The sequence below is a fragment of the Mercurialis annua genome, linkage group LG3 (assembly GCF_937616625.2).
Source record: "Mercurialis annua linkage group LG3, ddMerAnnu1.2, whole genome shotgun sequence".
Lineage (NCBI taxonomy): Eukaryota > Viridiplantae > Streptophyta > Magnoliopsida > Malpighiales > Euphorbiaceae > Mercurialis > Mercurialis annua.
This window is the reverse complement of record NC_065572.1, coordinates 13,489,199-13,506,809: the sequence shown is the minus strand read 5'-3', so window position 1 is coordinate 13,506,809 and position 17,611 is coordinate 13,489,199. Positions and strand designations below refer to the sequence as shown.

The window sequence follows — 17,611 nt, the reverse complement described above, 5'->3', positions numbered from 1 at the left end:
GTCTCACATTTAACTCTACTAATCTTAAGTTATTTTCTGAAGTTATTTTCTTAATTTCCGCTAATCCTCTTAATAAGTATTATTCTTTATTCCCGATATAATTAAATTAAATCCTTTTAATTTAATTTATCGAAGTTCACAACACGTGGCACGACTTAATTATTCTAAAATATTTGGGGTATTACAAACTCACAATACAAACAAGCTGCAGATGGAAAGCGACATTTTATTGAGTATGATGTAGGCGATTATGTGTGGGCTGTTCTGACTAGAGAGCGGTTTTTGGTTGGAGACTACAACAAGCTGTCTGCCAAGAAGATTGGACCATTGGAGATCATCGAGAAAATCAACTCCAATGCTTACCGTTTGAAATTGCCTAGCCATATCCGAACGGCTGATGTGTTCAATGTCAAGCATTTGATTCCTTTTCACGGTGATTATTCTGATGATGAGGCTACTGCGAATTCGAGGTCGAATTTTTCTACCCTGGCGGGAATGATGCGGTTGCGGAGACAGATTTTGAGTTCATGGAGAAAATAGAGCGCAAAGTGGCGTAATGGCATTTTTGTGATTTCGACAGTTTGTGAGGCTTTTAGTTTATTTCGTTTTATACCGAGTTTAGAGTTTTTATTTTGTCTTAGTATTTAAACAACCTTATGAGTTGTTGAACGACAGTTTTTGATGTTTTGAGAATTAATTTATTATTTCCCAAATTTCGGTATTCTTTGAATCAACGATTATTTGATGCCTATTGCCTAGTATTCTTTTATTTAAATCACTAGGTTTTAGAAGTTAATTGCTGGCATAATTTGATTATCAACAGCTTTTAAAGTATCTTGTTCTTTGTTGTGACTTCCGCTACATCAATATTTATCCCGGAGTTTGGTTATTTATCAAATTTTAACACCAATGTCAGTTTTCGTGTCATGGAGGCAGCGGTAATAGATCAAGAAGCAAAGCGAAAACACATAAAGAAATTTTTTTATCAAATGAAATAAAAAGGATGAAAATTGCTTGAATTTCACTTGTTGGTTCATTAAATTTGTACGGCTAAAATATACCTTGAAAATTTGATAAAAAATATTTAAATATTTAAATTTTAATTTGGTATAATTCTGTCTCTTGAAATTATAAAATCGGTGCTAATCAGCTTTTCAAACTAGCTTCATTTATTTTTTATTAGGAAAAAGATTGATTTTCAATGATTTTATAAACTTAAAGGCTAGATTTCACCGAATTAAATTTTATGAGTATCATGTTCACGATTTACACCATTCATTACAAAATGAACGGTATCAACACCGTTCATTTGGTGTTGACCGTGAACATGACCCCCTCAAATTCAAAATGAACTTGAGAGAATTTCAATCCAAAGCTTAAAGATGTGTATGCATCTTTTGCCTATTCTTGCTGAGATTCAATAATTCAATAGTCCTTAGAAGTTTTGTTTTCAGTTTCATATGGAAATCGGAAAAGGTACGAAGTAGGGCTCTTTTTATAAGATCAAACTGGCATTAGCTAACTAAACACTTGATGCTCACTCACAAAACAACTTAGATTACAAGTAATTTCATTCCTAACTTTGATTAAAACAGTTGCGAAGCGGGGTTGACATTAGGGTTAACATCTTTTTATTTGACAATTCGAATCGAACCGGAATACGATCGGGTAAATTTCCGCATATCTTGCTTGCAGGCAAGCCTGTCTGTTTTGCCAATCTTTCTGCTTGGGATTCACTTTGAATGACATTGTCAAAGCAAATGTACCTGCCATATGCTGTTTTGTTCATTGCCTCCAACACACACACTTGTGCCTCTGCAAGTTTCATAACATCAATGGTTGCTAGCAGCCCATCTGCAAACATTTCTTGTGCTCCTGCATTTCACAATTCTTTTATTCAGTCTCTCGATTTTGAATCGGTAACCGTAGCCCTATTCCGAAACACTTTTTTAAAATCTATCAAATGAGTTAGCTCTTTTTAGTCACTAAAACTTTAATAAATGTTATGCTGATATAATTTAGGCCTAATCACTCAAAACCCCCTCACCTTTATCCCCTTTTGTAATTATACCCTGACGTAGGAATTTTTTCAATTTTACCCTAATTTGCCATTTTGTGTTTCAATTGTACCCAAAACATTAAATTGACCTATTTTCACTAAAAAAAAGTTTAAAATAATCCTTCATTTTTAATTTAAATTTCAATTAGAACCTAATATTATTAATAATATAAAAAATTAAAGATTATTTTAAACTTTTTTCTAAGTGAAAAGAGGTCAATTTAATGCTTTGGAGTACAATTGAAAGATAAAAACCTAAATTAGGGTACAATTGAAAAATGTATACGTCAGGTTATAATTGTAAAAGAAGTAAAAGGTGAGGGGGTTTTAAGTGATTAAGTCTATAATTTATTAGTTTAAACTTTTATAAATGAAACTTGGAAGATTAGTAAATTACCTTTTAGATAGGCAATTGTTGATGTTGGATTCCTATGATAGAAGTCTGGACCTGTGATAAGAGCTGGACATATAGTTGCCAATTTTAAACCATTCTCCTTTGCAATTCTCCATGCTGCCTTCTCTGCTTTCACCTTACCCAACGCATACCAAAGCTGCATCATTTACCACAACATTTTCTCAATTTCTTACATAAACCCACAATCTTAATACTTTTTTTTATTTTAAAGTAATACTTAACGTTATTAAAAGCTAACAAAATAGATTCGAATTTAACAAGAAAATTATTTACTGTTACTCGTGCTGATATGGACAAAACATGGCAACATGGTATTGATAGAGGTTTCGATTTTTTTTATAACGTTAAGTTTAAAAAAAATGTTATTTATATACGAATTGAATAAAATGTTACGTGTATGTCATATGTCATCTACGTTTACGGAGATAACAGAAAAGTAAAAATTTGTCTAATAAGGGTGCATTTCATCATTTTCTTTAACAACATTAGGTACTACTTTGACATAAGAAAATCATTAAGATTCAAGTTAAAAATCAAACCTAACATAAAATAAATAGGTCAAATAACTAAAAAAGACCAAATTTTTCATGAAAATTTCACAAAAATCCAAATTTTTCAATTTTATCCAATTTATCATGAAATGCATGATTTCGTTTCAATAATGTACAATTATGTAATTTTACTCATGTGACGTCTACGTGGCGCTTATGTGGCATGCCACACAGCAGCACCACATCGTATAGTTGAACATAATTGAAACGAAATCATGTGTTTCAAGACAAATTGGATAAAATTGAAAGATTTGAATTTTGGTAAAATTTTAATGAAAGGTTCGACCTTTTTTAATCATTTGGCAAATAAAGAAAGTAGTATAAGTTTGGCCGGGTTGATTAGTACCTTTTTATGGGCACAAAAAGATTCATGACTCCAAGATTGATGATTGATGAGAGGAGAAAGTTGTTGTGAAGAAGCATCTCTCCATATGCAGGCCAAAAGTGAAGATGTGAGCACACAATTCCTAACCGATGCTGTTCTTGAACATGCCTTCATCACATTCTCACATGCCCTCACTTCTATTTCAGCCATGCATTTCTAAATTGAAGTTAAATTAATACTGATTTACTAACATAATTAATCTTCTTAATTAATTGAATTATTCATCATTACAAATTAAATTATTTGGTAGATTGTAATGCTTCAAAAAGAAAGAGTTTAAAGATGAGAATGATGATGCAACTAGAAAAAGACTTGCAATCTTTTTTATTTTGTTTTTCCAATTAGAAAATTGAAAGTAAAATATATATAATGCTCATATGTATACATCATAACATTCCTTCCTAAAACAAACCAATACATATATTGGTGGTTGAGTGGGTACAATAAAATACACATAAATAAAAGACTCATGATAGTATTTATTAATCAAAAACAGAGAAGAAAACATATAGATAGAGAAGAAAAACTCTCTTATCTTTTTCACATTTATTTTATACTTTTTATTATAAATAGTATGCCATCTTATAATTTATTCTTAATATAAACAGTAATACCTACGATTACTGATATTAGCATATTTATAAATGTTATAAGAAAAATAGATAATTAATTGGAAGAGACACTACAATGAAAATAATAAAAAAAACTAAAGAATATAAATATTATAATAAAATATGTAATTTTGAATATATATTATAAATATATTTCATTTTGATAGTGATATTTTATTTATTTCATTTTGATAATGATATTTAAATAAATTTTTAAAATAGCAAGGTTCTAGTGGTGTAGTATATTAAATCTTAAGGTATTTAAAATGATTTTTTGTAATAAAATTATCAAAGGGTAACACAAGAACTTTCTAATAGAACAGAAGTAAAATTGAGAAATGTTTTAATAAATTTTTAAATGTCATGATTAACTAATAATATATTTAACATCATGGATTGAAATATTTATCTCTTAACTTAATTTAATATGTAAAGATTTCAGTAGTAGATATTGCAAGAGAAAAAAATGGGGGACTAAAAGAAGAATGCAAAGAAAATTTATCTAAAAAACAGCATTTGTTTTAACAAAAAAGAACAAGAAGGGAGAAATTGATGGCAATAGAGTTGGCAAGTCCTTAATGATAGGATTGCTAGGACTTGTATATGGTTTTGAATTTAGCCTTTGATAGGTTTGTTCAAATTTATTCATAATCAAATTTTAATTTGGACTATATCAATGAGATGAGGCAATCATAAAATGACACATCACCAAAAATTATCACATTAAAGAAATTGGAATAGAAGCAAAGGCAGGTGATGGTAAGTAATTGTGCTTATTTATGAATAATCACAATTTGCAAGAAATAGTTGAGCCATTGTGGTGTTTTTTGTGATACTATTTTTCAGAACAACAATTATTAAAATAAAAATAAATAAAAAATAAAAAATTATTTTGATAAAATTATCATTTTTGTTGACAAATATATGAATTCAAATAAAAAAATTAATTTTATTAATATAATAATATCAGTATCGACTCTATCATTTATTACTATAAAAATACTTTAGCTTATTCCATAAAAATAATAAAATGATAAAAAATACTTTATAACATTTTATTATATATATTTAAAATAAAAGAATCCATTTGATTTATGATATTTTTATTATTTTAATTTATAAATAATAAAAGTTTGCTTTAAAACTTAGTTTATTTATTTAAAGTTATTTAAAAATAATTTTTTTCAAAGGTATAATTTAATTACGATAGTTGTTAGTGTTAAATATCAAAACAACCAAAATTAAGGACTCCAGTAAGGCTCGAAACTAAAATTTCAGAAATGCTCTTAAATACCCTAATACTTAGGGTACACTTGGCTAAAATTAATTATTTTAACAAAAATGATAATTAAGGTTATGCAATATTAACGAAAAAAAAAATGAAAATATGCATGTTCAACAATGAATCATTGAAGAGCAAAATGTCATTTTGGAAACTGAATTTCTATATTATGATCAATAAAGTCACACTTGGCCATTTTAATCAACTAATGACAATATTTTTTATTTTTAAATCAATTAAGAATAGAACATAATAAAATAAGCAAATTTAAGAGCCAAAATGATCTAATCTTATGTTTAACCGACTTAACAACAAAGAGTTAATGTCTAAAAAGCAGAAAATACTATCCTAAATTGCTTAAAACAACCGAGTATTAGTTAATTAACTTTGATGCATAAATTGAAGGACTCAAATGACCCTTTAGTCAATTATTAGATGCAAAGATAAGGACAGAGACTCACTGTGTAGCCAGAAAGGCCAGCAGGGTCGGTAAAACAAGAGGTGTGGAAAACGCCACGACAGCCTTCAAATGCTTCCGATAAACTTTCCATTTCTGTTAGTTTTGCCATAACTGCCTTGATGCTACTGTTCCCTGACCCCATCTCCCCTGCTGTTTCCAACTCCCTCAATTTCTCCATTTCCTCTTCATTTTTAAACAAAATCCACGAAAATTTAAAAAATTTATATTCCAATTCATCAATAAATTATGAAAAAATTGAATTAAAACTTTTTTTTTTCAAATAAATAATTGTTCTTAGATTTCATCACCCACTTTCCTCACCAAATCTGGAAATAAGCACATGAGTAATTCACAAAATAAAGTTCGAGAGATTAACGAACTATAACTCAAATGATATAAGTGCTGGACAGTATTCTGTATAAATTGTGAGTTTTAATTTCTCCACGAACATTATTAAAAAAATATTTCTATTCAGCAAAATATATTTCTCAGCTTCAATACATAATTGAAAGAACCTATCCTCTAAACCTAATCCACTGATGATTTTATTTCTTTTTCATACTTGGGATTAAAAAGAGGAAATTTGGATTTAAAACTCAATATATTAGAACAATAAAGATGGGAATAAATGATTAAATATTGGACCTTGAGTATGAACAATGATTCTGACGGAGTAACCACCGCGGAGGAGGCGGTTAACAATGGCGAGGCCTAAAAAGGAAACACCGCTAGTAACGCAAACAACCTTGTCGCCGTGATCATAGTCGGCTATAATTTCCGTGTTAGAACGACGCGAGCCTTTGGATTCTTCGTCGTCTTTTCGACCCGAACAGGCTACTAAGATACGCTTTAATTCTTCCATTTCAAACTCCATTAACAGCCTCCTCTCTTCATTCTCTATAAACCCCATTTTGACTGGCAGATGGAGTATTAGAGAAGGAGAAAATAAAGTTGAAGTTGAGTGTGAGGGGGAAAATAATGATATGAATGGAGTAGTTGAAAAATAGTAGGAGTTTATATAAGGCCTAATTACTCAAAAACCCCCCACCTTTCACTTTGTTTTCGTTTATACCCTGACCTAGGAAAAATGTCATAAATACTACTGACCTTGTCAATATATTTCGCCCGTACCCCCAACCCGAAGCAGCACGCGCATTTGTCCAGCGTGGCATCCATATCAGCTAAAAACCCTGAAACGCACCGTTTATGACTCTGACGCACCGAATATCTGACCAAACCATGGTTAGTGAGGTGGCAATTACTAAAACGGTGCGTTTTGTGTTTGACCTTAGTATTTACCATTCTTCCTCCTTTCAAAATCGTTTCTTTTTTACAGAAACCCTAATTAACAAATTGAAAACATTTGAGAAAAGCTAACCTAGGATTTTCCAAAGCAACACTATGTCTTCAGTGTCGCTAACTACGAGGGGTCTTGATAACGTGAGCGACGAGCTGTTCAATCTCCCTGCAACGAAAGAACGTAGCAGGTGCAGGCATGGAAGGTTGTATCTGTACACTTCATGGACGAAAACGAACCCGGGAAGAAGATTCTGGCGCTGTTGTAAGTCAAAGGTAACTTTTATCTTTTCTTCCATAACTGATGGGTGTGATTCTTTTTTTTATTGAAGATCTGAAATTTAAAATTTATGTGCGAAATTACTGTTGTTTAACATGTGTAATGAAGTGTTGACTTGTTTTTTATACCCAGTTAGTAGAATTTCGTAAATTAAATACTGTTAGATTGGTGTTTTTGTGAAATTTATGGCTAACTTTAGTGTAAACCTATGGCTGTTAATTATGGTAGTGTCTAAAATCTATGTAACAGACCCCAGATGATTGCGGAGCATTTCGGTGGTACGATGAGGAGGTACCTTTCGAGAATATGATCAAGTTCGGAGTGCTGTTGGACAAAGTGAAAGGATTGACGGAGCAGCTTGAGGGTTGTGAAAATACAATTTCAGAATTGAACATAACAATTCAGAAGTTGGAAGAGAATCGAGACAAAGCAACCGTTGCTTTTACGGAGATAATAGATGAAAATGATTGCCTGAGGAAGGAGAATGCAGAATTGAAGTCACAAGCCGAAGGATCGCAATCTTGTTCCAGGTTTTGCAAGAAAGCTTTGATGACCCTGCTGTGTTTTTATGTTTTCTTTTATTTTGTTATTCAATGATCAAGTAGTAGCAATAAGTAAGCTATTTATGGATGTGATGTATGTTTTGTGTAGGTCTTGAACTGTTGAGAGGACGAAGTTATGGTGATGGGAGGTGGTAGTATAACGAACCAGTGTACTTTTGTTAATTTAGGACTAATTACTAATGTAGTCCCTGTAATTTATGGTGTTTGGAGCTAGTGGATTACTACCGTAATGTAATAGTGTGTATTTAGAACACGACCTTTGTTATGGTACGATAATTATCTATGTAATATTATTGATATCTATGCGACAATTAACTATGTTTTGTTATCGACAATTAGTAATTTCATTTCTTGTAAAATTTGTGGTGCTTGGAGCTAGTGGATTACTACCGTAATGTAATAGTGTGTATTTAGAACACGACCTTTGTTATGGTACGATTATTATCTATGTAATATTATTGACATCTATGCAACAATTAACTATGTTTTGTTATACAATTAGTAATTTCATTTCTTGTAAAATTTGTGGTGCTTACTGTTAGTAGTATAATGGTCCTATGAGTACCAATGGTAAGAACCCCTCTATGGCATGTGATTGTACATAAGCAAAAATGGCATCATGCAGATTACAATTACAATATTGATTAATAAGCACCAATGCAAATACTAAATATGTAATATATTAATTAGCCAAAAAAGCAAAGTTTGTAGAAACACCTTTGCTGTACATATTACTTCACATCCTGGTGAAGCCAAATAAGGTGAACATCCTAGGTAACTAAGCCTATTACTTCACTTCCTGTTAACCCTTACAACTGCACATCACCTATATTCCTTCATATCCTTCTGACCCAAAAAAATATACATCACCTGTATACCTATTGCTTCACATCGAAGCACAAAAAATTAAGGTTTATATACCACCACCTATTGCTTCACATCGAAGCCCAAAAAATAAAGGTTTATATACCACCACCTTTTCTATAGCTATTGCTTCACATCTGTTTGAAGCAAACCAAAATTAAAGGTTTAAACTAACACCTTTTTACATACCAAAAAATCATAAAACCGAAAACTTAATAATTACGGTTGCATCTTCTCTTTCCCCTTCCTCAATGGGAGTTTTCCTAATCTTGGTGCTGCTGCTTGCGTTGCCGTTGACTTGAAAATAACTGATGTGGCCGCTCGGGAACCCAGGTTGGTGGTCGATCCTTCCTGCGAGGATATGGCTGGTCGTGCACCTTCGTTTGTTGTCGATCCTTCCTGCGATGACATTCGTGGCCTATTATTTCTTCTTGCCGCAGCGGCAGTTGAAACCGCTCCACTAACATATCTATTGCCATCGTCGGAAGCAGGCTGCATGAAGGATATTAAGATGGAATAATGACAAAGTGATTCAAATAACACAAAAAATTAAATGATCTCAGGCTCTAACTTAACCAAATAGACAGTAAATAAAATTTCAGGCTCTATTCAGTTATAGGCATGATATGCTGAAACTAATTACCTATAAGAGCATGAAACGGCATATAACCTGCTTATTCAAAAAACAAAGACCTATGTAGAACTTAAGCAAGAAAGACAAAGCAAAATTCAATTCAATCAACAAAAACAGAAACGCAACAAAGACAAAGCTGCCCTACCATTATCATTTAATCCTCACAATTGTAAGCAACAAAAATAGAACTGACTTGAAATGCCCCTTTTGCAAGTTTTGCTTCACATGATTAATCAGAACTTAAGCAAGAAAAATAGAAACGCAACAAAGACAAAGACAAAGCAGTTTAGGGTTAACCAACAAAAACATAAACGCAACAAAGACAAAACAGCCCTACCATTATCATTTAATCCTCACAATTTTAAAGGAAAGCAAATTAAAGCAATTTATAATCTCTTTGGCTTCAGTCTCAACAATCAAGTATGTAAATTAAATAGTAATAATGTGACAAGATTACCCTTGCATAAATGAATCCAGAAGATGTGTTAACTCTGATCCCAACCCTTTCTGCAACCTGCCAAAGAAATTCAAAAAAAAATCAAACACATGCATAATTTTACATAAATTTTCTACTTATATTTGATGATTTTTACCTGGTTCTGCAGCTGTCTATGTGCCTCACTTCTTTGCTCAGGAGTTGATACATTCCTTTGAGCTGAAATGCTAGACTCAATACGCTCTTTGTTTATTTGTTTTCTGATTTTTGCAGCGGACGGTCCACTTTTAGTTTTGGCACTCCAATTTGGGCCTCTTGGCCTACCAGGACGACCCTGCAACAAAATAAATTAATTTTATTGCATATAATCATATAAAAATTAATGAACATGGGGATAAAATATTATACCTTCGGAGGCCTTTCAGTAGGGGCATTGTTTTTGTTGGGACAAGCACGTTTGTTATGTCCCTCGACAAGGCAATGACTGCATGTCATTGCCACCCCCATTCTTGCAAATCTCGGAGGCTTCTTGGGCTCTTCGTCAGGGTCTCGCCTTCTATTCTTCTTCGGACGGCCAGGCATCTTACGATATGGTGGTGGCAGTATACCTTCCCCTCCTACTTTGGGCCACATTCTGTACCCGTTGATTGGTTGTAGACAAAATTCATAAGCCTTCTTGTATTTGTCCTTCTTGTGCCATTCATCGACGTAGTCCTCAACGTCATACCGCATGAAGTTGATACACACTAGAGCATGGGGACAGGGTATGCCAGTAATATCCCAAGCATTACAAGTGCATGTCTTGTTTTTTAGGTTCACCACATACTGATCCTCACAAGAACTGACTTGAAATGCCCCTTTTGCAAGTTTTGCTTCACATGATCTCGTCATAGCCTGATTTTTGTCTATTCTCTGTCTGACCCTTGGACAAAGTGATTCAAAATGGTTGTCCATCAACTCTGACTTCACTGTCATCCTCTCCATCAATGATGTCCGGATGTCCTCGAGCATGTTGATTGCTTGTAGTTGTCTAGACTGAGAAATGTAGCCGTTGAATGTCTCCACCATATTGCTCGTAATCGCATCACACTTCGAATTAGGCCTAACAAAGGCTTTGCAAAAGATATTATCCAACTGCTTCACGAAATCATCATAAGCAGAATTCTTTTCATTTTTTATCAACTCCGTGACGCTTTCAAATTCTTGATGATTAGTCGAATTAACAGCTTTCCAAAATAATCGCTTCAGCTCAGGATCCTTATGCTTCTTCTTCCAATTTGCATATATATGGCGGGCACAATTACGGTGCTCCGCATAAGGGACCACTTTCTTAATTGCATTTTTCAATCCCTATTAAGAACAAAAAAATTACAGATAAGGCATGTCAAATGTACATAATAGGAAAATTAAATTGTCTCTAATTAATTAAATGAAATCATGAAGTAACTACAATACAAGCCTAAACCAACAGAGCAGTAATAAAATAATGAAAAGCTGATTATTATTTCACATAAAATAACAATCTGATTATTATTATATCAAATTCTAAAATAACAAGTTTTGACTTAACAATTGTACATAACAATTTCACTTAAACTACCACAAATACACCCTGCCAACTCTATAAAATTCCAAATAAAACTCAAACAAGCATGAATTAGAATAAATTACCTTCTGTTGGTCGCTTATGAGAGTCAAATACAGACCCTCTCCAAAACCAAGATCTGCTATCAACAGCTCCATAAACCATGTCCAGGTTTCTTCATTTTCAGCTTCAGCGATCGCCCACGCGACAGGATACATTTGGTTGTTCGCGTCCCGGCCTACAGCACTTAACAAGACACCAACTACCAGTGTCTTCAGGAAACAACCATCTACACACAACACCGGCCGACAACCACTCCTAAACCCTTTTTTCAACCCTGAAAACCCAACGTAGTACCGCTGGAAAATCGGAGCGCCAGTTGATGGGTCATTAATGAAGTGGAACCGGAATAAACCTTCCGGGTCTACCCTTCTCAACTCTGCGTCGTACGATCTGAATTTAGTGTAATGGGTTTCAAGAGACCCTCTGATGATAGTCATTGCCGTATTTTTCGCTCTATAGCAACATGAAGTTGTGACTGTTAGTCCAGAATACTTGTCCTTGAGATCACCTATCATATAACGGGGTTTGTATGCAGGTTGTCGCCTAAACTTCTGAATAAATTCTTTCGCCACCCACTCTGATGTCGCTTGCCTGTTTTTCGATGCTCTCTGACACGTGTGCTTGGTCTCCAGCCCCGTGATCCGAAAGGAAGTGCACGACTTTCTCCTACTAGCATATAACCTCCATGTGCAACCGGGTGCGCATAAAGCTTCAACCTTATACTTCTCACTCTTTTTCCAGCGTATATCGTGGCCATTGCAGATAGCCCACTGCTGTACAGCATATCTCACTTGTACTTTGTTCATGAAGACCATGTACATTTTAAATTGTAAGTCTTCATGGTTCCACTTCGGGTTATAGAACACTTTGGTTCGTCGCTTCCTCTTTTTAATTTCTAAATTATCCCCATCGCTGCTAGATGGCGTGAGCAGCTCACCATCACTATCCGCATACACACTTCCACCATCAGACTCTTCACAACCAGCATAGGCATCTAAATTCCCAACTGCCCCTCCTTCCCAATACTTTCCATTTATACTTGCAACACCTCCAGGAGCTTCAAGCATGCCATCCAAACCCAACCCATTAATGCTATCAATGTCATTACTTCTTAATTTTTTCTTTTCTCTCCTAGCGTTTGCGTACTCATCATCAAAGTCACTCCCACCTTCGCTAACGCTAACATCATCACTGTCTTCATTGCTGCCACATACATATGTGCTGTCAGAGTCATCATCTACATTACCGGTCTCCATTTCGGTGGCTTCATTTTCAGCTGCTATTTTTTCAGTTGCCGCAGGACCTTCCTTCTCAATGGTAGCAATTTCAGTAGCCATATCACCTTCATTCTCAGTGGCTGCATTCTCAGTGGCTGCATTCTCATCCTCACAGCCCTCTATTGCATCCCTAACACTTTCATCTATATTGAAATGTTCAAACTCTTGAGCTGTCTTCTTACACTCTATAAACATTTGAACATTGCCAAACGCGTAACCCTCGTTGAACAACCGTCTAATACCATCATCATCCTTCACAAGCGTAACCTTATTCCAATCCCCATTAGGTTTGTAGTACCCGATGCGACTGATTTCTGGGTACCCCAAATCCTTAACCCTTTGTGCTATGTCGGCCATTGTAAGATTCTCGTCCTGATACCAATACCCTTTTAGTGATTTCCCACCCATAACAGTAATGTATCGTGTCCCAGTCATCTCTACATCGACCCACACCTGACATGGTGGCCTGCCAAGAAAAAGGACATACTAACATCAACAAACAACCTATGTAATCATACAAACAACATATATAAAGTCCTGCAAACAACATCCTAAGAGAGAATACAAATTGCAGATCACAATTCAATATTAGCTATACACATTTAAGGGGTATTGAATTTGATACCAAAGTAAAAACTACAGAGAACAAAAAATGTATGAGTTGCTGCTCTAGCAAAGCAGGAAATTATGTACCTTCTTCTAAATACCAAAATCCATAAAATTACCCCAATTTAGAAAACCCTAAAAATCCAATTTTACAAAATCCCTAAAATTACTCCAATTTACAAAAACTCTAAATCAGAATTTATCAAAGCAACCTACAATTACACCCATTGACAGTAGTAAAAATTATAACTGAAACTAACAGGCTGAAATTCGACAGTTCCTAGGATTCAAAACAACAAACCTTAAAACCGTAATTTATCATAACAAATGAAAAAAAACCCTAAAACCCAAAATTAGTTGTTACAAATTCAACCCTAATAATTAAATTTTCCATAATCCCTACAATTAACCCCATTTACAAAAACCCTAAAATCAAAATTTTCACAAACCCAAAAATTAAACCAATGAACAGATACAACCACAGAATACGATTAAGCTCTTACCTGTAATTCTCGGGTCTTCCTCTTCGATGTCCTTTTCCAAATGTATGTTCGTTTTCTTTTCTTTTACCCATTACTGAATAAAAACGCTATTCAAACCACGAAAACAAAACAAATCTTCGTCGTTTATTATGTCTTTAAGCTGACGAATAAGTTCATGTTCGACGTTTTCTTCTTCTGCAGTTTTGAGGGTTCAGAGCATGAAGAGTTTAGGGTTTTTTCTTTTTCAGTTTTAGGGCTTCGATTTTACTAAGGAAGAATGATAAATCCTAAGAGTTTAGGGTTTTTTTCTTTTTCAGTTTTAGGGCTTCAAACACAAAACGCACCGTTTTAGTAATTGCCACCTCACTAACCATGGTTTGGTCAGATATTCGGTGCGTCAGAGTCATAAACGGTGCGTTTCAGGGTTTTTAGCTGATATGGATGCCACGCTGGACAAATGCGCGTGCTGCTTCGGGTTGGGGGTACGGGCGAAATATATTGACAAGGTCAGTAGTATTTATGACATTTTTCCTAGGTCAGGGTATAAACGAAAACAAAGTGAAAGGTGGGGGGTTTTTGAGTAATTAGGCCTTTATATAATAGAGGAGATGATCTATATATATATCTATCAACGGTTAGTCATGCAAGATGTGTAATCTTTCTCTTCTCTCTCAAGCCAAACGGTTCCTTAAAGGCTAATGGGCTTAAAAAACCCCGACTTTTGTTTTATTTTTCAATTCCACCCTGACGTAGCAATTTTCTCGATTATTCCCTATTTCGAATTTTTAGTTTTCAATTGCACCCTAATACACTAAATTGAACTCTTTTCATTTGGTTAATATTCAAAACAGGTCCTTCATTTTTATTAAAAAATCTAAAAAATCTTTAATGTTATAAATTATAATAAAAAACCATCTTCTTTATAATATCAAAAAATTAATTAAATTTAAATTAATTAAAAATATATAAAAAAAAAAATTAATTTCTGGAGGAGGAGCAAGATGCTGCTCAACGAGGAGCATCTGCTCCTCAACGGAGGAGCAGAGTTGAAAAATAAAAAATTACTATGTCGGGGTGGAATTGAAAAATAAAACAAAGGTCGGGGTTTTTTCAGCCCATTAGCCTTCATTAAATCAAGTATTTTTTATTTGTTTATAATTACTTTTTCATAATATTAGTCGGATTAGTAGACTAATTTGATCGATTTGTTTAAACGTTTATGTAACTTTGATTAATATAGTTAAATAAATTTTAATTCAATTTCTTAAAAAAAACGAATTAATACAATTTTTATTAAACCGAACGGTTCTTAACCAACTATTAATTTTTTTTTAAATTGATTGATCATTAATCTATTATATTCAATTAATTTATACTTTTTATTATAAAATAAACAGTTTAGATTGAAAGAGTGTAAATTATGTTATATTTATTCTATAATGAAGAGCATAGATGAATTGAATATAATAGATCAAATCGACTTGAGAGGATCGTAATCCATTAACAGTTTATTTTGTTAATATTTGATGTTCTTCATAGAGTTAAAATAACATCTGTTTTTTTTGTTAATTCTTTATTAATTTTTACATGTTAATTGTTTTGATATATTATATGAAGTGTATAAATAATATATTGCTTGAATTAGTGGAATTCACCCCTCAATTGTATTTATACTGTACAAAGGATCAGTTCACCCCCTCAATGTAGCATTAAATATCAAAACATATCTCCAATTATGTTAAAGTGCATCAAAAAGGTCTCTCTCCACTCTCACCTTAACAAGTGAGTTATACTTCCATAAAAAATTAAAAAATTAAAAAAAATTATATATTTTATTTATCTCTTAAATTGATTCCTAATAAATTTTAATTATGTTTAATTTTAAAATTTCAATAATAATTTTTTTTTAATAAAAAATGAGAGATTTTTTTCTTTTTTCCCTCCTTCTTCTTCCTTCTAACCACCTTCCATCCTGTACGCTTCCACCACCATCACCGAAGGAGTTGTTGCTCCTCGTGTTGGAGGAGTTATTCATCGTTGGAGGAGCAACGAGGAGCAGCAGCTCGTATCTCCTCTTGGAGGAGCAAATCTGCTCCTCCTTAGGCGAGGAGTTGAGGAGCGGTTTTGGGTGGGATCTATAGGTGGCGGCGGTTTCCAGCGGTGGTTTCCGGTTGATTAGATTTAGGTGTTTAATTAGGTTTATTTAGTTTAGAATAGGGTTTAAATTGTGGTTAATTGAAATTAAATTATGATTAATTAGGTTAAAAAAATTATAATTGGTTAATCTCACTCTTTTTTATGTCAAAGAGGTCTTTTTGATACGAAAACGCGAGTTATTAGTTAGTTTGATCTAAAAGCTTTCAAAATGACTCATTTAATATTTCGTGCCAAGTTGAGGGGGCGAATTGATCCTTTATCCTTTTTAATTTGTTCTAATCGAAGAAAAAAAAGGCTAAATATGAAATTTTCAAAATTAAATAATACATTTTTATGATTAAATTGTAGTATATATAAATTAGTGTCTGATTAGTCTCCATATGCAATCTTGACTGAATTTTTGAAATACACATGCTGATAGAAATTACATTTTATATAAAAAAAACGGGGTAATTGATTCTGACCATCATTGAACTTTCGAGTTTTTTCATTTCAGTCACTAAACTATTTTTCTTTTCATTTTGGTCATTGAACTTTCATTTTTTTTTTCATTTTGGTATTTCAGACCAAAAATGCTTAGGTGGCAGCCGGAAATTGACATGTGACAATCGGATTTTATAAGTTTTACTTTAAAAATTTATCATACATACATAATTTTACTTTGAAAATGAATTTTTCGATCAAATAATGCATATATGGCAAGTTTTCAGGTTAAAAAAAATTAATTCCGGCTGCCACCTAAGTTTTTTTGGCCTGAAAATATCAAAATGAAAAAAAATGAAAGTTCAGTGATCAAAATGAAAAAACAAATAGTTTAGTGACTGAAATGAAAAAACTCGAAAGTTCAGTGATTTTCAGGATCAATTACTTAAAAAAACGTTTTGTAGGAGTTGAGTAGAAAAAATAAACAAAAATCTTAAGCAGATTACCATGATCCGGAAGGATCTTTCATTTATGGCAAAGGGCTACTGTGGCTTCTTAAATTTATATTTTGGAGTCAAGTTAATTAAATTTTAATTTTTTTATTTATTTAAAATTTAAAATATTTAATTTAAGAACAATTAAAATTATTTTTAACTATTTTAATCAAATAAATTATTTTTAACTATTTTAATCAAATAAATTTTAAACTCTCTTACTTTAGATCAAATAAACCTTAATTTTTATATATACCTCAAACACGTAATTTATTTGAGCAAAAAATACAAATTTGGGGATCTTTAACAAAAAAAAATGAAAAATGACTTGTTTGATTTCGAAATATAAATCTGAAAACAGGATTGATCTGTATTTTTATATTTATAATATAAAATTTTATTAAGCAATGAGAACAAAAGTTATTATACCTTTTGACAAAATAACATTATTTTATATAAATTTTATTAACTATGTCATTCGTGAACATAGATTATAAAATTATTACACACCAATAAATAGATAATAATGTAATTCTATTAGTTAAAATCTTCAATAATAGAATAATATGTTATGATTTTATTTACTCATGTATGAGGTAATAGACATAATATATATATATATATATATAAATTTACAATCATGTTATTATTGGATTTTGTATTGGCAAATAAGAAATTTTACTTAGGC

General features: G+C 32.6%; 2 protein-coding genes across 3 annotated transcripts; one reads left to right on the top strand and one right to left on the bottom strand.

The window, feature by feature from the left end:
* Window positions 1-1,475: 1,475 nt before the first annotated feature.
* LOC126671065 (cinnamoyl-CoA reductase-like SNL6) lies at window positions 1,476-6,779 on the bottom strand. The gene is made up of 5 exons (XM_050364763.2): window positions 6,409-6,779; window positions 5,765-5,946; window positions 3,372-3,566; window positions 2,457-2,610; window positions 1,476-1,875 (listed from the first exon to the last, which is right to left on the bottom strand). The coding sequence occupies exons 1-5, from the start codon at window positions 6,671-6,673 to the stop codon at window positions 1,577-1,579; spliced, it is 1,095 nt and encodes a 364-aa protein (XP_050220720.1). The 5' UTR covers window positions 6,674-6,779; the 3' UTR covers window positions 1,476-1,576.
* A 14-nt stretch (window positions 6,780-6,793) lies between these two features.
* LOC126671066 (uncharacterized) lies at window positions 6,794-8,205 on the top strand. Of its 2 annotated transcripts, XM_050364765.2 has the most exons (3): window positions 6,794-7,335; window positions 7,589-7,869; window positions 7,991-8,205. In XM_050364765.2, the coding sequence occupies exons 1-3, from the start codon at window positions 7,165-7,167 to the stop codon at window positions 7,995-7,997; spliced, it is 459 nt and encodes a 152-aa protein (XP_050220722.1). In that variant the 5' UTR covers window positions 6,794-7,164; the 3' UTR covers window positions 7,998-8,205. The 2 variants fall into 2 exon arrangements, with proteins under 2 accessions (XP_050220722.1, XP_050220721.1); XM_050364764.2 differs by having other exon boundaries at window positions 7,589-8,205.
* The last annotated feature ends 9,406 nt before the right edge of the window (window positions 8,206-17,611 follow it).

Excerpts from the sequence above, each read along its gene's own strand:
- LOC126671066 (XM_050364764.2), top strand. The coding sequence starts at position 7,165 with ATGTCTTCAGTGTCGCTAACTACGAGGGGTCTTGATAACGTGAGCGAC. Across the intron at positions 7,336-7,588 it reads GGCGCTGTTGTAAGTCAAAG|ACCCCAGATGATTGCGGAGC; the intron begins GTAACTTTTATC and ends TCTATGTAACAG.
- LOC126671065 (XM_050364763.2), bottom strand. The coding sequence starts at position 6,673 with ATGGGGTTTATAGAGAATGAAGAGAGGAGGCTGTTAATGGAGTTTGAA. Across the intron at positions 5,947-6,408 it reads AATCATTGTTCATACTCAAG|AGGAAATGGAGAAATTGAGG; the intron begins GTCCAATATTTA and ends TTAAAAATGAAG. Across the intron at positions 1,876-2,456 it reads AACAATTGCCTATCTAAAAG|GAGCACAAGAAATGTTTGCA; the intron begins GTAATTTACTAA and ends TGTGAAATGCAG.